Genomic DNA, 21,950 nt, shown 5'->3' on the forward strand with positions numbered 1-21,950 from the left:
GTGGAATTCCTATTTAAGTGAATCTTGGGAGAGCTTCATTGGGAAGACCTGAAGGGGTGAGAGAGTGCGCCGCCGTTTGGCCACTTAGGGGAGGAGCAGGTCAGCCTGAAGTACCCGGCAGGTTAGAGGAAGAGGAAGGGGTCTAATAAGATTTGAGCCGGAAAGTGGGGGAAGAGGTACGGGAGGTTATAGAGGGTAAGATTCCATCGGGCCTTGTAGGCCACTATAAATACTTGCGTTTTCACTGAGTAAAATGGGAAACCATTGCAGGGTTTTAAGCAAAGGAGGAATATACTTTGGCGTTTTAAAATGTTGGTCTGTCTGTGGTGTGTGTGGAGAATAGCCAAGAGAAGTAAGGTGAAATATAGAAGCTATTGCAGTAATCCAGGTGAGCCATGAGGATGGACTGGACCATGGGGGCGGGTGTGGAAGTCATAAGATTAACATGTGTTTAACTCAAGCTGTGGCGTTATGGCTTGCATTAAATGCATCGCTAATATGCTTCTGGGATGGATTTTTCCACCTTAGATTTCAGGGAATGGAAGTGATGGGAGGGAGTAGGGAAGGTTTGAGGTTAGTAAGGAGATGGAGCCCCCTGAATCTGCAAACCTCATAGGTTTCTAGGCCTCTGAGCCTCTGGCGCAGCAATAATTCTGCAGCCGAGCCCACTAGCCGCTTCCCAGTGACCATGCGCAACAGGCAGGTGGGAGCCTATGGAAAGCGCGGACTCTCGGAAAGCCTCACGAGCGCGTTCGGGGAGTCCTGTTCGGCGTCTCTGCGCAGGCGCAGTGGTCCCCGCGGGCTTGCGCGCGCACTCGCTGCGGGATCAGCTTCTGGAAGCTCATTGCGGTGGCGTTGTTGCTGGTTGCGGATGCAGGTGCAGGTACTGGGTGTCCCCTGCCCCGAGTTTCGGGGCCGCGGCCGAATCGCGGGCTCCGAGAGCGCCCCTGGGGCGGGGTGGGGACCAGGAGCAGCCGACTGACCGGCTGTGCGCTGCGCTGCTGCTGCTGCTTCTGTGGGAGGTGCGCACTCCGCTGCGGGACGGGGCTGTAGCCTTCCCTCCATCCCTCCCTGCGCCTCTTGGACACTGTTGACATTTCGGGCGGGATAATGCCTTGTTTTGTTTGTGTGGCGTGGCGGTGAGGAGGAGGCTCTCCGGTTATTGCAGGATTTGTAGCAGCATCACTGGCTCTGCCCGTTAGATACCAGTACTACCTCTTCTCCCAGCTGAGCTAACCAAAAATGTGTCCAGATATTGTCAGAGGACCCCTGGGGGGTGAAACCTCTCCTTTTGCCCTCCCTCCGGTTGAGATCCTCCGGCTGCGTCACATTTTCACCGGGCCTCCAGTGTAAACTCCCTGTCGATGGAGCTGAGGGTCTTCGTCACCACAGAGCCCCAGGTGCCCAGCACGGCGCCAGGTACCTCGTGGGCGCCTAATATTTGGTATAGGAATAAGTGACGTCATGCGTGCTGTGTGCCGGGCGCTGTGGTCGGAGATGGGTTGTTATTGGTATGGTAATTGCATTGCGAGGCTCTCACAGCCTTCACTTGCCTCATTGTAGTCCCGCTCCGGCTTTATTGTCATTTCCTGGACCCTCTGTGAGGGTGAGGACCCTTTCGGGCCTGTCCACGCCTGGCCCCGCAGCTCATGGCCCCTGGTCCCGTTCCAGCGCATTGTAGTTGCTCAGTCACTTGTAGAATGAATGAATGCATGCAACACAGGGCGGTCTGCTTGCAAAGGAGTGCTTTGGGATCAAGCGGAGCATCACACAAGAGGTGACAGTTGAAAGGAGTCAGGCTTTAAAGAACGAATAAAAGTTTGGTAGGAGAAAGAAAGCAACATTCCAAGGAGAGGGAATAGCCTTGGTGTAAAGGCTAGGAGGGTATATACAGAGTGTGCCTGGGAATGGAGAGATGTTAATTTATAGCTGTAGTGTCAATCGGGTAGCTAGAGCTCAGCAGGTGAAGTCATCAGGCAATATCTCAGATCACAATGCATGGTCCCTGCTTGTGAACTTTATCGAGAGACAGTTTGGGGGCTGGTGAGGGACGATAAGCAAGGGAGTGATAAGATCATGTTTTGCATATTAGAAGGAATTTTTTGGCTACAGTGTGAGACTGGATTGAAGAAGCCTGTACTTAAGCAGTTTCAGTAGGATAGAATGGAGATGTTCTTAGGAAATAAAATCGCCAGAACCTGGTTTTTGATAATGGGAGAAGTAAGGAGGAAGAGAAGTTTGAAAGTCAAATATTAAATTGGGCTTCTGAGTTGAGCAACTGGTGAGAAATGTGTGGCCTTTCATTGAGAAAGCGTAGTAGTTGTTAAATAGCTTTGCGACTGGGTCCTCTTGTAAACCTTTCCTGATAGCATTTTGCTGAGGAGGACTATTGAATCTGAAGCAACTGTTTCCTTTGAGGGTACCTTTTGTAATCCTTAAGTAGCTACTCAGCTTTTGACTATAAAGACGGTTATCGGCTGTGCATGGTGGCTCACACCTGTAATCCTAACACTTTGGGAGGCTGAGGTAGGTGGATCACCTGAAGTCAGGAGTTTGAGACGAGCCTGGCCAACATGGCAAAACCCGGTCTTTATTAAAAATACAAAACTTAGCTGGGTGTGGTGGTGGGTACTGATAATCCCAGCTCCTCAGGAGGCTGAGGCTGGAGAATCGCTTGAACCCAGTAGGGGCAGAGGTTGCAGTGAGCCAACATCGCGCCACTTCACTCCAGCCTGGGCAACAAGAGCGAAACTCCATCTCAAAAAAAGAAAGAAAGAAAGAAAATTATTCTTTTAATATAGTAGTTGAGCAGGGCTGTTTTAGGCATTTCTGGGTATGTGTGTGGAACCAAACCAAGAACATTGTTTTTAGGACTGACAACAGTTTGTTTTACTTATTTAATGCCTTAATATTTCTTCTTGACAGTTTCTGCAGGACTGTAAACTGGATTCCTGGAACCTTGATATTCCTGGCTGTGTATAGTGCCTCTTGCTGGACTGTACTGATACTCAAATAGAGTGTGAAGGGACTGGATTCCTCCTCCTGATACACAGTGCAAGCTGTAGTGCCCTTGAACAAGATGACAGCCATCTCACCAGACCCTCAAACTCTGGCCTCGACTGAACAAAATGAGGTCCCAGGAATGGTTACTTCTGGGGAGCAAGAAACTATTTTAGGAGGAGATGCTGCTGATGCAGAGTGTTTCAGACAGAGGTTTAGGTGGTTTTCTTATTCAGAAGTAGCCGGACCCAGGAAAGCTCTGAATCAACTCTGGGAGCTCTGCACTCAGTGGTTGAGACCAGACATTCACACGAAAGAACAGATTTTAGAGCTTTTGGTGTTTGAGCAGTTCCTGACCATTTTGCCTGGGGAGATCAGGGTTTGGGTAAAGTCACAACATCCTGAGAGTAGTGAGGAGGTGGTGACCCTAATAGAAGATTTGACACAGATGCTTGAAGAAAAAGAAGGTGAGCATTACAGATGGAGAGAGGAAGTGGGAGACGTTGCCTCAAAGTCTGAAAGTGAACTCCTCAAAAGAAAGCAATTTACTGCTAAAGAGGAGTCTGAGTTTTGAAGTTGGGATTGGGTTTGAATCAGCCCTGCCATTTACTGTGTGACTTTCGGCAAGCTGTGTAAACTCAGAATATAAATTTTTTTTTTTTTTTTGAGAGGGAGTCTCGCTCTGTCACCCAGACTGGAGTGTAGTGGTGCAATCTTGACTCACTGCAACCTCCGCCCCCTGGGTTCAAGCAATTCTTCTGCCTCAGCCTCCCAAGTAGCAGGGACTATAGGCACCCACCACCACACCCAGCTAATTTTTGTATTTTTAGTAAGGACGAGATTTCACCATGTTGGCCAGGCTACTCTCGAACTCCTGACCTCAAGCAGTCTGCCTGCCTTGGCCTCCCAAAGTGCTGGGATTACAGGTGTGAGCCACCGTGCCTGGCAGAATGTAAATATTTTTATGTGTTAAAAAAGGATATCATCTTTCCTGTAGTTTTCTTGTAAAGGTGAGACAAGATATATATGGTGGGTGCTCAAGAAATATTAATTTCTTTCCCATCCCCTTCAGGAACACAAGTTATCTGTGAAAGTGTTTGGAGTCACAGGCAAATCAACCAGCTCAGGCCCTAATGTCTAGCTCCAGTGTGTGGACTAGCATGGTACTAGAACAGGGCTGTCAGTATCTTTGCTGATGGAAATGTTTCTGCACTGTTTTGCAATTCAAGTTAAGCATGTGAAAAGCAGCTAGTGCAAATAAGGAACTGAATTTTAAAAATCAAATTTAATGTTTAAATAGCCACATGTGACTATTAACTATTTTATAGTGGAGTTCTACAGCCTTAGTGCAGGAAAACCTGAATTATATGTATATAATTACATATTATAAATATAAATGTATAAAATATAAACTATGAATTACAGTGATATCATTATAAAATATTGATGTAAAGTCTTCTAGGGTGAATTGTCCTTTCAGGGGATGTGGCTCACCTTTTTCTCAAATTTGTAGCTATTCATGTTCTCAAATATGTTATAAATATTTGTATTTTGCCGTGTAATATACTGCAAATACATTTGGAAAATTTGGAAATATTGAGATAGGGAAATAAATAGTATTTACCTCCATACACTTAGTTTGCCATCACACAGCTAATTAGTATATCTAAATTTGGGTTTCCTGACTCCTCTGATTTGTCACTGCAGTGTTATGCTTCTACAAAATTAGGGCCTCTGTGTGGAGGCCCCTGCAATAAAGAATTGCTTTTGGGCAAGGTGCAGTGGCAAACGCCTGTCATCCCAGCACTTTGGGAGGCTGAGGCGGTCAGATCACTCTCTGAGGTCAGGAGTTAGAGATCAGCCAGACCAACATGGAGAAACCCTGTCTCTACAAAAAAATAAAAATTAGCCTGGCATGGTGGCACACGCCTGTAATCCCCGCTACTCTGGAGGCTGAGGCAGATGAATTGCTTGAATCCAGGAGGCGGAGGTTGCAGTGAGCTGAGGTCACGCCAGTGCACCCCAGTCTGGGCAACAAGAGTGAAACTGTCTCCGAAAAAAATTTGTTTTCTAGGATTTTGTAGGGTATAACTGTTTTCTTAAAATCACCTCACTTTTCTGTTTGATTACATAATTCTGATTCTTAATTTTTATTGATCATCTAATCACTGAAGTTGTGTAAAATTCTTTTCGTAAAAAGGTAGAGTTTGATTTGAAAAAGTACTTTTTCTTATTTGAAAAAGAGTTGTTGACATCTGAGGGTTTTGTATTTATGTTTTTATTTTTTACTGCTCCTTGTAGAGCAGGAATCACTCATAGGCAGTGTGCCCAGAATGGGCCAATCTGAACGTACTGGATACATTTAGTTTCCATGAGTTTTTATTAGATGCCTCTTTTCTGTCTTTAGGAATCTGGTGGAGTCAGTTCTTGAGACTAACCTGGTGCTTTCATTCAGTTAGCAGGTTTGCATGACTCTTGTCACTAGGACCATGAAGAATGTACAGTTTTACCTTACTGCATCTTTCAAATTAGAATACTTCAAAGTTGGTTATTGTTCAAATTAAATATTTTTAGACAGGGTTTATAGAAAGAAGAAAACCAGTTTTTGTGAGCTTAGGATTGGAGAGGATTTTTATATGAGCTAAGGGGAAAAGCCTAGGTTTTCGTAGGAAACTTTTATCTGTGGGTGTTGTCTGTTTTAAAGAGTGGGGCAACTTTTTGTTTCTTTTGAATGACCTTCACCTAAAGGGGCTTGCAGCTCTTAGAACCCTTATAATTTCCTGGGCGATTAGAGCAGTAAGAGTATCTTTTGTTAAAATATTTGGCCTTTTGTCCGTGGTTCCTAAAACAGCTCCTGAGCTATAAAGGGGAAAGACAGTCTTTTTGTTATTTATAACAAACCCCTATTAACCACACTTGAGTTTATGTTAATGAGGTGGTTTTTGGAAAGTCCCTAGATGACCTTGGAATTGGGAGGGTGCTGGTTGCCAGGGGAATCAACCCTGTGCTTAAGAGGGTTGGAACTCAGCCCCACCCCACAACCTGTCAGGGGGAGAGGGACTGAAGGTTGAGTTGATCAAATGGCCAGTGATTTAACCAGTTGTGCCTGTCTATGAAGCTTCCATAAAAACCCAAAAGGGGAGTTCCAGATAGCTAACCACATGGCAGTTCTGGAGAGCTGTGCACCCAGAGAGGGCATGGACGATCCAAGCCCCTTGCCCTCTGCAGTGCCTCATCCATCTGGCTGTTCCTCTGTATCCTTTGGAATACCCTTTACAATAAACCGGTAAATGTAAGTAAAGTGTTATGTGAGCCACTGAAGCATATTATTGGAACCCAGGGAGGGGCTCATGGGATCCCCAGTTTGTATCTTGTTGGTCAAAACCCTGGAGGCTCAGACATGAGACTGGCATCTGACGTGGAGGATGGTCTTGTGGGACTGAGGTCTTAACCTTTGGGAGCTGATTCTCCAGGTAGATAGTGTTAGAAATGAATTAGAGGACACCCAGCTGGTGCCTGCTGGGGAATCTACCACAGAATTGCTTGCTTGGCATGGGGGAAATACCTCCATATATCTGGAGTCGGAATTATTTTGTGTTGTGAGTATAGTAGGGGAAACTGACTTAGTTTTTTCCTGTGTATCACTTATATATGTAAAGATTTTTAGTCTGAAGAATCCATTTGAAAGACTGGACTGGTTTTCTCCCCCTTCCTAGATCTCGTCTCTCAAGATTCTGTTTCCCAAGAGGAGAAATCAAAAGAGAATAAAGTGGTCGCTAATTGTCCCAATACTGAGTCCTGTGTAAGTTTGCTTTTGATGGTTTTTGTTCCTAAGTGAATACTTAACTGGGCTCCTGCTGAGTGGTATGAAGATATAAAAATAAAAGGCTTGACACGGTGGCTTACACCTATAATTCCAGCACTTCGGGAGGCTGAGGCAGGAAGATCGCTTGAGCCCAAGAGTTCAGGGTTGCAGTGAGCTGTGGTCATGCCACTGCTGCCTTCCAGCCTGGCCAATAGAGCAAGACCCTTTCTCTAAAACAATAAAATAAAATGTAGTCTCCCTTGCAAGGAACTCATACCTCATTTTCCACCCACAATTTTGGTTCAGTTCACAGAATGCCATGAGTCTGATTCTAATGACACAAAAACACATAAAATTCAAGTTACCACTGATAAAATTAGATGGAAATGGAAGTTCATTTCTTTTTTTTTTTTTTTTTTTTTTAAGAGATGGGGCCTTGCTCTGTCATCCAGGCTGGAAGTGGAGTGTAGTGGTGTAAACACAGCTCACTGCAACCTCGAAGTCCTGGGCTCAAGCCATCCCCTCTCCTCAGCCTCTTCAGTAGCTGGAACAGCAGGCGTGCACCAGTGTGCCCAGCTCATTTAAAGATATTTTTTGTAGAGTTAGGGCCTTACTATCTTGCCCAGGCTGATTTTGAACTCCTGACCTCAAGCAGTCTTCTCTCTTGGCCTCCCACAGCATTGTGATTACCGGCATGAGCCATTGCACCCAGACAGAAGCCCATGTTCTTAAATCTTAACTTGATAAAGGATATATTTGGCTGGGTACAGTGGCTCATGCCTGCAATCCCAGCACTTTGGGAGGCCAAGATGGAAGGATTGCTTGATCCTGGGAGTTTGAGACCAACCTGGGCAACATAGTGAGACCCTTATCTATGTAAAAAAATTCTAAAACTTAGCTGGGCACAGTAGCATGTACCTGTGGTCTCAGCTACTTGGGATCTGAGGTGGTAGAGCTGTAGGAGGAAAGACAATCTTTCACTTGAGCTTGGGAGGTTGAGGCTGTAGTGAGCTATGATTGTGCCGCCATACTCCAGCCTGGGTAACAAAGTGAGACCCTGTCTCTCAGAAAGAAAACAAGATGAGGAGTTTATTCTGGATTATACAGGTGGGCCCTAAATGCCATCACAACTGTCCTTGTTAGAGAGGCAGGAGGAGATTGAAAACACAAAAAGAAGGTGATATGAAGAGTTAGGCAGAGTTTGGAATGATAGGGCCACAAGACAAGGAACTCTTGCAGCCACTGAAAGCAGGAAGAAGCCAGGAACAGACTGTCCCCCGGAGCCTCAGAAGGGAATGCAACTCTGCCAACACCTGAATCTCAGACTTCTGGCCTCCAGAACTGTGAGAACAAATTCCTATTTCGAGTCACCAAGGTTTTGGCAATTTGTTATGGCTCCCAGAGGAAGGTAATACATGTACCAATAGCTACTCTGCTCTATTGCCTCTCAAAAAGCATGCAGAGAATGCTATAATAAGTATATTTCAAGAATCAACCAAGTGTGGTGGCACATGTCTATAATCCCAGCTACTTGACGGGCTGAGGCATGAGAATCACTTGAACTTGGGAGGCAGGGGTTGTAGTGAGCTGAGATCACGCCACTGCATTCTAGCCTGGACAATACAGTGAGAGTCCGTCTCAAAAAAAAAAAAAAAAGTGTATTTTAGTGAGTCAGTATTCTTGTTTATAATTAATTGTGGAGTAATTGCAAGTGTGAGTATGTTGTTGAATATAGATTCTCCAAATGTGATAGATAATTGCTGCTTGTAATTGGAAGTTAAAAATTGGAATCTAGTTGCAGATATTATTATGTATTTAGTTAATTATTACCTGTAGTAAGCTTACATTAATTTTGCAAACTTAGGGTTTAGGAATGTAAATCATACCCTTCAATTAATATTTAATCCTAAAAATCGATGTGTTCAGGTGAACTTGATCAATGTTACACATTCCAGATAATTCTTGTACAGTATTTAACACTAGAGAGTGAATGGAAGAGGCAGAGATTGTGTAATACCCTTGTTCTGAATCACTTATAACAATCATAGAATGAATAGCCACTCTGTAGCTTACTTTGGAATTCTTAAAAACGTACATGCTATCAAAACCATTCTTTATATCCTATCCAGGCCGGGCACAGTGACTCAGGCCTATAATCCCAGTGCTTTGGGACATAGAGGACAGAAAATTACTTGAGCCCGAGAATTTAAGACCAGCCTGGGCAACATAGTGAGACAATGTCTTTACAAAAAAATTAAAAGTAAGCTGGGCATGGTGGCACATGCCTGTAGTCCCAGCTACTGGTGGGAGGATCACTTGAGGCCAGGAGGTTGAGCCTGCAGAGAATTGTGATTGCACCACTGCACTCTAACATGGTCAACAGAGCAATAGCCTGTCTCAAAAAAAAAAAATGTATTTGGGGTCTGTTTGGGAATAATCCAATGCAAAAGAACTGTTTGGTGTTCTAGGAATCTATAACATTGAATGATGTAGCTGTGAACTTTTCAAGAGGAGAGTGGAAGAAGCTGGAGCCTTTTCAAAAGGAGCTATATAAGGAAGTGCTACTGGAAAACTTCAGGAACCTAAAATTTCTGGGTAAAGACACTTTTTCTTCATTATCTAGCATTTAAACTTACGTCTCTCTTTGTACCCTTTATTGAAAGGTAAGTGCTATGTGAAGTACTTTGTTTTGGCTGAGGACCCAGGGGCTTGTAGGACTAATCCTAAAAACAGGTTCTGAAAATTGGCTTTTCTACAGTGTGTCTTCTAGAAAAGGTCTTTGCTTCATTGAATTGGAAATGTAAAGCATCATTTTGATTTCATCAGTGGAATACCTTTTCCCATTTTTGTCTCAAGTTCCAATATTTATATCTGTGTGTTTTGGTAGCATCTTTTATCTTCCCTGGAGAACCAGAGGCTGTATATGAATGCTGGGATGTCTTTATGCAAAACAGCCATTTTCTGTTCTTTTCTCTATGAGCAGACTTTCCAGTTTCAAAATTAGAGCTGATTTCTCAGCTGAAGTGGGTTGAATTGCCATGGCTGCTGGAAAAAGAAGTCTCAAAAGGCTCCCAGCCAGGTGAGTTGGTGAAAAGTAGATAAGGAAATGAAAACAGTTGTTTAGCAAGTCTGTTGAGAGGAGTCTTTGAAATGTTGGGCTGCCTAGATACTAAAATAATAACGATGGTTAGACCAGAGCCCTTGCCTTCCTGGACAGTTCATTTTAGTGGGGGAGTCTTGGTGTGAGTCCTCTGAATAGATGCCAGTACCTGGTTAGCCATGCAGGATGTTTACTGGGGAAAAATTCAGTGAAGGAAAATGAGGAAGGAACTGGAAGAAGCCAGGAGAGCTATCAGAGCATAATGCTGGTCTAACCCCTGTGAATGAGAACAGGAAGGAGGGCAGGTTGGGTAGGAAAAGTCTTAGACTGAAGTGCAGTTCTAAAATAGCTTAGGCAAGGCCGAACAGGAGTCCTTGCTGTAGTCTCCTGTCAGAGGATTCCTGTGTCTCAAATGGACCTGGGTATATGTCCCTGTATTCCGTCATTGACTAGGAGCAGCTCGTGGGAATTGGTGTGAATGTAGTGTTGGATCATAGAGCAGCAGTAGGGGCTGTCAGGTAGTATCCCCACAGGAGCAGGTGTGAGCAGTGCATTTTTATGGACACGAGAGGACAGATCAAAATAGGAGTGTTAACAACGTGATGTATACTATATCAAGCACATGTAGAAGGAGCTGTGGGAATGAATATATAGGAGCAAGGTTTTAATTCGCATTTGAGTTGAATCTTAAGAATAAAGGAACAGGAATTTACCCAGTGGACAGCATGTATAATAATTCCATTTTTATTAAAGGGAAAAAATGTACCTATACACACATGCCTGAATACATGGAATGTGTGGATTTTTATTATCTGGGAAACATTAACACTGGTTATCTTTGGAAAATTAGTGTTTTTTTTTGGCCAGGCGCGGTGGCTCAAGCCTGTAATCCCAGCACTGTGGGAGGCCGAGGCGGGTGGATCACGAGGTCAAGAGATCGAGACCATCCTGGTCAACATGGTGAAACCCCATCTCTACTAAAAATACAAAAAATTAGCTGGGCATGGTGGCGCGTGCCTGTAATCCCAGCGACTCAGGAGGCTGGGGCAGGAGAATTGCCTGAACCCGGGAGGCGGAGGTTGCGGTGAGCCGAGATCGCGCCATTGCACTCCAGCCTGGGTAACAAGAGTGAAACTCTGTCTCAAAAAAAGAAAGAAAAATTAGTTTTTTTTGTTGTTGTTTTTTTTGAGATGGAGTCTTGCTCTGTCGTGAGGCTGGAGTGCACTGGCATGATCTTGGCTCACTGCAACCTCTGCCTCGCAGGTTCAAGTGATTCTTCTGCCTCAGCCTCCCAAGTAGCTGGGACTACAGGTGCATGCCACTACACCCAGCTAATTTTTGTGTACTTTTAATAGAGATGGGGGTGTTGCTGTGTAGACCAGGATGCTCTCAATCTCCTGACTTCATGATCTGTCCATCTCGGCCTTCCAAAGTGTTGGGATTACGAGCGTGAGTCACCTGCCCAGCCAACATTAGGTTTTTTATACTTTCCGATATGTTACGATGTATACATATAAATACACAAATAGATAAATATTTATTTATAAAATATATTTTGAGACAGGGTCGCTCAGACTAGAGTGCACTGGGGCGATCTTTGCTCACTGCAACCTTCGCCTCCTGGATTCAAGCGTTTCTCCTGGTTCAGCCTCCCACAGGCATGTGCCACCATGCCCAGCTAATTTTTTTGGTTTTTTTTTTTTTAGTTAGAGACAGCATTTGCCCATGTTGGCCAGTCTGGCCTCTAACTCCTGACCTCAAGTGATCCACCCTCAGCTTCCCAAAGTACCAGGATTACATGTGGCAGCCACCATGCCCAGCCACAATTTATATATATTAAATTTACACTTAAAAAATAAAAATAAGTTACTACATGTTTCAATACCTTGGTTTATCTCAAGGTGAAAAACAGTAATCCATCTTGCTCTATTACATCTTCTCAACCATTTATTGTAGTCAACTTATTGGCTGTTTCTAGTATACAGTTGACCCTTGAACAACATGAAGATTAGGGGCACTGACCCCGCCATACAGTTGAAAATCCATATATAACTTTCTTTTTTTTGAGATGGCATCTCTGTTGCCCAGGCTGGCGTGCAGAGGCACAGTCTCGGCTCACTGCAACCTCCGCCTCCCGAGTTCAAGCAATTCTCCTGCCTCAGCCTTCCGAGTAGCTGGGGTTATAGGCACCTGCCACCACATCTGGCTCATTTTTGTATTTTTAGTAAAGACAGGGTTTTAGCATGTTGGCCAGGCTGGTCTTGAACTCCTGACCTTGTGATTCCCCACCTCGGGGATCCCAGAGTGTTGGAATTACAGGCGTTAGTTATTGTGCCCAGTCTACCTGGTGTTTTAAGTGGATACTTAGAGCGTTCATTTGAGCTCGTTGCAAAACCAACAAGAGGTGCCTATGAAATTATTAGTTTATAGTATGTACTATAGTTAATTTTATGCAGTTATTATTATTTTTTGAGACAGAGTCTTGTTCTGTCTTCCAGGCTAGAGTGTAGTGGCATGATCATGGCTTACTATAGCTTCTCCCTCCTCGGCTCAAGTGATCCTCTCCCCTCAGCCTCTTGAGTAGCTGGTACTACAGACACATGCCACCATGTTCAGCTAATTTATGTATTTTTTATAGAGACAGAGTTTCGTCATGTTGCCCAGGATGGTCTCCCAACTCCTGGACTCAAACGAACTGTCTGCCTCAGCCTCCCAAAGTGCTGGGAATATGGGGATGAGCCACTTTGCCTGGCCCAGTTATGATTTAATACTGTATCTTTACATTTGTTTACATTTCACTTTACTGTGAATGGCACTAACTACAGCCTGTAAGTGTATGTTTATGTTTTGATAAATTTTAACTTCATAGTTTGTATATATTTTATAATAGTAAATGACAAATTGACTAGTATCTATCTACGTATCTTAAATATTTATGACATACATTTTTATTCTTCTTTAGACATTTCTAGGCTACACAGTTGGTCTGCAAGTTATTTTTCAAATTGTTACAAGTCTCCAAAAATTTTTCTGACATGTTTATTGAAAAAAATCCATGGGGCTGGGCATAGTGGCTCCCACCTGTAATCCCAGTACTTTGGGAGGCCAAAGTGGGAAGACCGCTTGAAGCCAGGAGTTTGAGACCAGCCTGGGCAGCATAGTGAGACACTGTTTCTACAAAAAATTTAAAAATTAGCCAGGCACAGTGGTGTGCGTTGAGACGGGAGGATTGCTTGAGCCCAGGAGTTAGATAGATGTTGCAGTAAGCTATAATCCTGCCGCTGTATTCCAGTTGGGTTGACAGAACAAGACCCTGTCTCTTAGAGAAAAAAAAAATCCACCTTTAAGTGGATGCTTGCAGTTCAAATCTGTGTTGCTCAAGGGTCGACTGTAATTACATAAATAAAGGACAACAGTTGTTTTATTACATTTAAGTAGCATTTTGGATAGTACTTTAAAAAATTGATTCTAAAAGTATTTTGAGTAGTTCTAGCAGCATTGGTATGAATATATGTCTCTTCCCCAATAATCTTATGTTAAAAAAAAGCCTCATGTTGCTATATAGCTTGTTTTAAAAGTTATTTACAACATACTGGCGAAAAAAGGTTTTGACAGATGTAGCAGAGTAAATGGACATAATTTATTTTAAAAACGAAACAAAAAAACTTAGCCAGGTGTGGTGGCTCACCTGTAATCCCAGCACTTTGGAAGGCCAAGGCAGATGGATCACCTGAGGTCAGGAGTTTGAAACCAGCTTGGCCAATATGTTCAAACCCCATCTCTACTAAAAATAAAAAAATTAGTCAGGCATGGTGGTGTGTGCCTGTATTCCCAGCTACTCAGGAGGCTGAGGCAGGATAATTGCTTAAACCCAGAAGGTGGAGTTTGCAGTGAGCTGAGATTGCACCACTGCACTCCAGCCTGGGTGACAGAGTGAGACTGTCTCAAAAAAACCAACCAAACAAAAAACCTCATTCACATTGATAAGGAACTCTAAATCTGTTAGGAAAATGTACTGAAAACTTGAATGAATCACCAACAAAATTTAAAATTTAAATAGCTTGTGAACATGAGAAAAATGTTCAAACTCACAGGTTAGCAATGCAGCGTACATTTAAAGCAATAATACTATTTATTATGAATTAAATTTGCAGAGATTTAGAGAAAGATTATTTTACCAGAGATTAGTACTCAGGTGCTTCTGCTCATGTGTCATGTAAAGTGGTATAGCCTTTCTACCCTTTGGTTTAGTAATTCTGCTTTTATGACTCTCTTTTTCAGGAAGTATTATTTGATAAAGTTTCAATAAGAGAATGAAGGCCGGGCGCAGTGGTTCACGCCTGTAATCCCAGCACTTTGGGAGGCTGAGGCAGGTGGATCACCTGAGGTTGGGAGTTTGGGACCAGCCTGACTGAGATGGAGAAACCCTGTCTCTACTAAAAATATAAAATTAGCCGGGCATGGTGGCGCGTGCCTGTAATCCCAGCTACTTGGGAGGCTAAGGCAGGAGAATCACTTGAACCCAGAGGCAGAGGTTGCAGTGAGCTGAGATCATGCTGTTACACTGTAGCCTGGGCAACAAGAGTGGAACACCATCTCACACACACACACACACACACAAAACCAAAAAAAAGTAAGAGAAATCTATATGATGAATTATGTAACTGATTAAAATTATTTTTATGAAGAATTAGCAAATTGGGTGCAGTGGCTCATACTTGTAATCCCAGCAGTTTGGGATGCCAAGGTGGGAGAATCACTTGAGGCCAGGAGTTCGAGACCAGCCTAATCAGCATAGTGAGACCCCATCTCTACATATAATTTTTAAAAATTAGCCAGGCGTGGCTGGGCACAATGGCTCATGCCTGTAATCTCAGCACTTTGGGAGGTCAAGGCAGGTGGATCACCTGAGGTTGGCAGTTCAAGACCAGCCTAACCAACATAGAGAAACCCTGTTTCTACTAAGAATGCAAAATTAGATGGATGTGGTGGTGCATGCCTGTAATCCCAGCTACTTAGGATGCTGAGGCAGGAGAATCGCTTGAACCCAAGAGGCGGAGGTTGTGGTGAGCCGAGATTGCACCATTGCACTCCAGCCTGGGCAATGAGAGTGACACTCTGTCTCAAAAATTTAAGAAAGCGAGGTGTGGTGGTTGTGATCATGCCACCGTACTCCAGCCCAGGCAACAGAGTAACTAGACCCTGTCTCTAAAAATAAAAAAAAATTTAAAAAGAAAAATTAGCAGTGTAGTGGGAAATAATCATAAATGAAAAGAGTAACAATACAAAATGAAAAGAATAACAATACAAATTATACAGTTTTTCTGTTAAACTATATAGAAACATTGAAGGAAATACACAGAATTGTGTCTTAGCCATTAGTTAGATTCTAGGTAATATGATTTTGAGTAATTTTGTGTTTTATCTGTTGAAAAAATAGTTTTATAAATGTAACAGTGTGATCTCATAGTTAAAAGGGCGTAGTTAATTAGCAAATTCAAAATTTTGAGAAGAGCATAATCAGTGAGAGTATGGTATTAGAGAAGAGTCTGGAGATCATTGGACTTGATCTGTCTAATTTATGTTTATGACAGTGAGGGTGCTGTGGGAATGCATTCCAGGTAGTAGTAAGTATTAAGATCAGAAGAATAGTACTGGAACTACAGCATTGTAGGAGAGACATGAAAGGGATGCCTGATTAGTATATCCGTAAGGCTGATAGGGCCAACTTGTGGTTATCTTTGAAAGTCTATATTAATGGTGTTGCATATCTGCGATGTGTTTAACATTTGCAACAAAATTAGTGTTGCATGCTTTGGGGAGAGGTGATATAAGGATCAGGAGCATGGGCTTTGGATTCAGACTAAGTTAAAAATCTGTCTGTATCACATATTATACTTGTGGCTTGGGTAGGCTACTTAACACTCTGTGTGCCCAGTTGTCACATACATAAAACCGGGATGATAATAAGACCTACTTCATAGGGTTGTTGTGAAGATTAAGTGCAGTAATCAAGTAAGTATTGTAGTTATTTGTATTACATTGTGCTTGTAAGTATTGTAGTGATTTGTATTAACACCGTGCTTGATGCAGGACCTGGTATTCGGTAAATACTCAACAAATGTTTGTGCTATCATTGTTGGAAAGGGAAAAGTTTGGATATAGGGAGAATAGGTTTGAACCTCTTACAGAAATTGAAAATGAGGGTGAGAACTTGGATCTAACTGTAAAGCACAAACTTTTCACCTTTCTCAATATTTTTCTTAGCCCATATGTTTACATGTTTTCTCTATATTACCTTTTCCTTTTCTATTTTATAAAGCTCTTTTTGAGAACCATCCAAACTGTATTCCTTATAATTATTAATGTGTTCCTATTTCAGACCCAAATACAGCTTCTTTTCTTACAATCAGGAAATATTCTATTTCTTATTTCTTTTAGATGAATCAGCTTTAGATAAAATAATAGAAAGATGCCTCAGGGATGATGATGATGGCTTGATGGAAGAATTCCAGAAATATTATGGCATATCAGAGGAGGAGCATGGTAATCAGGGAAATTCAAAAGGAAAAGTCACACAAAAGAAAACTCGTGGGAAAGGCAATAGGGGTGAGGAATCTGACCCAGATAAAAGGCCCTTTGGACATAATTTCAAAGAACCTTCAGACTTAATGAAACATCTGAGAGCCTACTTGAGGAAGAAATCTTGGAAGTATAATGAAAGCAAGAAACCCTTCAGTTTTCATTCAGACCTTGTTCTGAACCGCAAGGAGAAAACTGCTGGAGAAAAGTTGCGGAAATGTAATGACAGTGGGAAAGTGTTAAGTCACTCTTCAGCTCTTACTGAGCATCAGAAACGTCAGAAGATTCATTTGGGGGATAGGTCCCAAAAATGCAGTAAGTGTGGGGTAATCTTTATTCGGAGGTCAACCCTTTCTAGGAGAAAAATCCCTATGTGTGAGAAGTGTCGGAAAGATTCATGTCAAGAAGCAGCCTTAAATAAAGGTGAGGGAAATGAGACTGGAGAAAAAACTCATAAATGTAGTAAGTGTGGAAAAGCCTTTGGCTATAGTGCCTCACTCACGAAACATCGGAGAATTCACACTGGAGAAAAGCCCTATATGTGTAATGAGTGTGGAAAAGCTTTTAGTGATAGTTCATCGCTCACACCACATCATAGAACTCATAGTGGAGAGAAACCCTTCAAATGTGATGATTGTGGGAAAGAGTTTACCCTAAGTGCTCACCTCATTAAACATCAAAGAATTCATACTGGAGAAAAACCTTATAAATGTAAAGACTGTGGGAGACCCTTCAGTGACAGTTCATCTCTTATTCAACATCAGCGAATTCATACTGGAGAAAAACCCTATACGTGTAGCAATTGTGGAAAATCCTTCAGTCATAGCTCATCCCTTTCCAAACATCAGAGAATTCATACTGGAGAGAAACCCTATAAATGTGGTGAATGTGGGAAAGCCTTTAGACAGAATTCATGCCTTACCCGGCATCAGAGAATTCACACCGGAGAAAAACCATATTTGTGTAATGATTGCGGAATGACTTTTAGCCATTTTACGTCTGTCATTTATCATCAAAGACTTCATTCAGGAGAAAAACCGTACAAATGTAACCAATGTGAGAAAGCCTTCCCAACCCATTCACTCCTTAGTCGTCATCAGAGAATTCATACTGGCGTAAAACCTTATAAATGTAAAGAATGTGGGAAGAACTTCAGTCAGAGTTCATCTCTTAATGAACACCACCGAATTCATACAGGAGAGAAACCCTATGAATGTAACTATTGTGGCGCAACCTTTAGTCGAAGCTCAATCCTTGTAGAACACCTAAAAATTCATACTGGAAGGAGAGAATATGAATGTAATGAATGTGAGAAGACATTTAAAAGTAATTCAGGCCTCATTAGACATCGGGGATTTCATTCTTCAGAGTAATCCTGGAATTACAGTAAGGTGGGGGGATTTAGTTCAGATTATCAGTTACTGAAGCCCTGGGATGTAAACTATTACAAAATTGATCAGTAGCTGCAACTTTCATAAAATGGCAGCTAGGAAAAATTCTTCTCCCCGTTCATCCCTCTTTTCAAGGATGGCAAGCTGGTAAACGGTAATTAGTTGATAAAGTCACTGGAAAGTGAAGAATGAGAAATGATTCTGAGGCCAAACTTGAATTGGAAGTATTCTTTTCTTCAGGGAATTTCCCTCTGATTTCTTCCACTACCATGTAGTGTGATGGAAAGAGAACTTGACTGCAGTCAGATAACTTGGATTTTGTCCCAGTTTGCCAACCAACTTGCTGTATATACCTTGGACAAGTAATTTGACCTTTCAGTTTCTTTACCAGCAGAATGAAGTGATGAAACTAATGATTTCTGCCTTTTTTAGTTTTTTTTTTTTTTTTTTTTTTGTATTCCTGATTATCCCTGAAGCTGTGGACATGTTATTTTTTTGATTTGTCATTATTTTCAAGTTCTGTAGTGGAAAATACTCCTATTTAGGATGCTGGACGACTATTTGTTTTTCCGTTTTTCTTTTTTGGGATCGAGGCTCACTGTGTTGTCCAGGCTGGTCTTGAACTCCTGGGCTCAAGTGATCCATCCATCTGAGTTTCCTGAATAGCTGGCATTACGGGTACACTCCACCAAGCCTGGTTCCCAGGATGCTGGACTTCTAGCTTAATGAGAATGCAGTATACTTTTTGAAAACTCCATGCAGGAATCCCTCAAATGCTGTAACTAGGAACGGATCAGTGAAGCTCAAATGACTTTTCCTTCAGGAAATATTTTAATTGGACAAAGGAACTCTTTTTCTCTTGGCCATTGACCAAGGTGACTGAGAAGCCAGAGAGCTTACACCTGAGCCATCTCCTCTGTGAGACTAACAGTCCTAGGAAAATGGACGAGGGCTGAGGGAAAGAAAGTGCGCTGAAACAGAGCTGTTCTGGATGGATTTTGTTCTGCAAAAATTCTACTTAAAAAAGAATTTTACCTGCAGCAAGTACATATTTTTCCAATTGGAGTGTAAACATTCTGTATGGCAACAGTTAAAATCTGTTTAACAGTTTGCTTGGGGTGTGGTGTGTGGGTGTGGGTGTGTGTGTGTGTGTGTGTGTGTGTGTGTGTGTGTGTACACATTGTTGCCAGTATCTAAAATTAGGGCATTTCATTTTAAAAACAAGGCTTGTCTTAAAAAAAACTATAAGGGCTAACAACAGTGGGCTTACATTTCTGTAAAGCACTCAGCTGGTCCTGGGTACCAGCTGCCACCTTTTGATGGGGAATCTACTTTCTGACTTACCTAGTTCTCTCATATATATAACCTGAATTTCTGGTGTTGGAATGTTCTAATCCCCACCATTTGGAGGATAGATATCCTAAAATCTGGAGAGACCCCACTGATAGCAAGTAAAGTTCAGGGAAAGAATATAGAATTGATACAGAAAAAATTTTCAGTTAAGTTTTCTGTTGTGAAATTAGACCTCAGAGGAATGGAATATACGGGTATTGGTGGATTATTCCTTACAAGTTTCATTGGTGGAGTCTGAATAATAATTTCTAACTGAAAAAGGAACTTAAGCCCCTGAATGAGTGAGTTTTGGGGGTTAGGTCATAGGGTTCTGGAGGAACCCCATGGACTGAGCAGTGGTCTAGAAATAAGTTCCTAAAGTTGAAATTGTAGGTAGCTCCTATAAAAAGAGAACTAAACCAGAAAACTCTTGGTTTATGGAAGTAAAGCGATCCTTAAGACTGATCTTAGACTCAGGAACATTTACTGTGACTAATGTATGTAGGTGTGAAATGCTACCTCTGGAAGAAGGTTTTTGGTTTCGTCCTGGTGCCTCCCCAACCCCAAGCCTGCAGTTTAAATATTGCCATGTGATAAATTGGTCTGCATAGTTATTGTTAAGTGGACCCAATCAATCACATACTAGCCATGAAAGGAATGTTTATTATGAGAATCATTCATAATGATTTAAGTTTTTTTCTGAAAAGACAAAAAGGCTGGCTTAAGTTTTGTTTTCTGAAAGGTATAATTGATAGAAAGAGTTGAAGAAATATGTAAGCCTTGAGAAGAGGCTTATTCCAGGATTACTCTTAGACTCCCTAACATTCATAACAATGTTTTATCCCAGCATCCGTTAGGAGTCTGGAGTATAAACTTTTTTTTAAATGAATTTATTGAGGTACAAATTACATATCATTAAAACCATTTCAAGTGTACAATTCAGTCAGTAAATTTGCTGAGTTGTGCAACCATTACCATAATCCATTTTTTTAGAACATCATCCCAATAAGATTCCTTTTTCCAATTTACAGTTAATCTTCCTTCCAGCCTCTAATGCCAGGCACCCACTAATCAGTCTGCTTTGCGTCTCTAGAGTTGTCTTGTACATTTTGTTATTATATGTGATCTTTCTTGTGTTTTTTCATTAATGCGTTTTTTAAGTTCATGCATGTTGTAACATAGTAGTACTTTATTTTTTATTGCAAATAATATTACATTATATGGTTGCTTTGTCCATTCACTAGTTGAAGAACATTTGAGTTTTTTCCAGTTTTTTCCTGTCAGGAATATTGCTGCTTTGAACATTGGTATGCAAGGGTTTTGAACATGAGTGTGCAAGTCTTTGTGTGGACATGTTTTCACTTTCCTTAGGCAGATACATTAGGGGAGTTGCTAAGTCATAAGGTAAATTTTAGTTTAACTTTCTTAGGAAACTGCCAAATTATTTTCCAAAGCGACTGCATTGTCTTACATCTGACTAGTAATGTGCAAGGGTTCCTGTTTCTCTACAACCTTGCCAGTCATTGTTTATTTTTTGTTTTTTTGAATTATACTCATCCTAGTGTTTGAAGTGATATTCCTTTGTGGTTTTAATTTTGATTTTCTGGTGATGAATAATGTCAAAGCATCTTTTATGTGCTCTTCAGCCATTATCTATCTATCTTAGTGAAATGTTTATTCAGATTTTTTTGTCCATTTAAAAATGGGGTTGATGATACTGTGTTGTAGTCCTTTTTATTCTGGGTGTAAATCCTTTATCCAATATAAACTTTCTAAATACCATGTCCTAGCTACAGAAGGCAGCCTCAAACTCAGTTGGATAATATTTATCAAAGTCTTGATTTCAGTAGCTAAGCCTGTATAATTGTCTCCAGGACATTCAGTCGGGCCCATCACCCAAATATTTAAGTTCATTTTTGGAGTAAGTCAGATTATCAAAAGACTTTAAACATCTTTTGATTCCTTACAGGATTGCTTTTAGTAAGAACATTGACACATTTTACTTTAAAATGAAGTTCTTGCTTTAAATAATGTTTCCTCTTAATGAGCTTATATAAATTTTTTTTCATGTCACAGGACAAGGCAAGGTTTTTGTCAATAAATTCACTTGTATTTATTTATTTTCGAATTCTTTTTTAGTATGGTAAAATATATATAGCATAAAATTAACCATTTAAACACTTTTTGGTTATATAACTCAGTAGCATTTAGATAGATTCACATTTTGTGCATTCATCACCACTATCCATCTCCAGAACTTTTTCATCATCTCAGACTGAAACTCTGTACTCCTTAAACAGTAACTCTCAACCTCCTGGTAACCAGTGTTCTGCTTCCTGACTGTACAAATTTGACTGTTCTAAGTACGTGGTATGAATGGAATCATACTATTTGTCCTTTTGTGTGTGGCTTATTCCACTTAGCATAATGTTTTTAAGGTTCTGCCATGTTGTAGCATGTATCAGAATTTAATTCCTTTTTAAGGCTGAATAATATTCCATTGTACTTGTACACCACATTTTGTTTATCCTTTTATCTGCCAGTGGACATTTAAATTGTTTCCACCACTTTGGCTATCAAGAATAGCACTGCTATAATCAGTGGTGCTTTCTGTTATTTTAAGTGTACACCTAAAATTGGAATTGCTGGATCTTATGATAATTGTACATTTAACTTGAGGAAGTGCAGCTATACCATTTTAACTTTCCACCAGTTATGTATAAGGGTTTTAATATCCCCG

The 21,950-nt window shown here is 41.4% G+C and overlaps 1 protein-coding gene across 1 annotated transcript; it reads left to right on the top strand.

Annotated features, from left to right (window-relative positions):
- The first annotated feature begins 774 nt into the window (after positions 1-774).
- On the top strand, positions 775-20,137 carry ZNF483 (zinc finger protein 483). Its single transcript, XM_032240339.1, has 6 exons — positions 775-883; positions 2,926-3,467; positions 6,717-6,802; positions 9,274-9,400; positions 9,789-9,884; positions 16,347-20,137. Exons 2-6 carry the CDS (start codon positions 3,080-3,082, stop codon positions 17,858-17,860), a joined length of 2,211 nt encoding a protein of 736 aa, XP_032096230.1. The 5' UTR covers positions 775-883; positions 2,926-3,079; the 3' UTR covers positions 17,861-20,137.
- Positions 20,138-21,950: the final 1,813 nt, after the last annotated feature.

The sequence above is a fragment of the Sapajus apella genome, unplaced genomic scaffold (genome assembly GCF_009761245.1).
Source record: "Sapajus apella isolate SASKATOON/1434 unplaced genomic scaffold, GSC_monkey_1.0 scaffold46, whole genome shotgun sequence".
Classification (NCBI taxonomy): Eukaryota; Metazoa; Chordata; class Mammalia; order Primates; family Cebidae; genus Sapajus; species Sapajus apella.

Excerpts from the sequence above, each read along its gene's own strand:
- ZNF483 (XM_032240339.1), top strand. The coding sequence starts at position 3,080 with ATGACAGCCATCTCACCAGACCCTCAAACTCTGGCCTCGACTGAACAA. Across the intron at positions 3,468-6,716 it reads GATGCTTGAAGAAAAAGAAG|ATCTCGTCTCTCAAGATTCT; the intron begins GTGAGCATTACA and ends CCCCCTTCCTAG. Across the intron at positions 9,885-16,346 it reads CTCAAAAGGCTCCCAGCCAG|ATGAATCAGCTTTAGATAAA; the intron begins GTGAGTTGGTGA and ends TATTTCTTTTAG.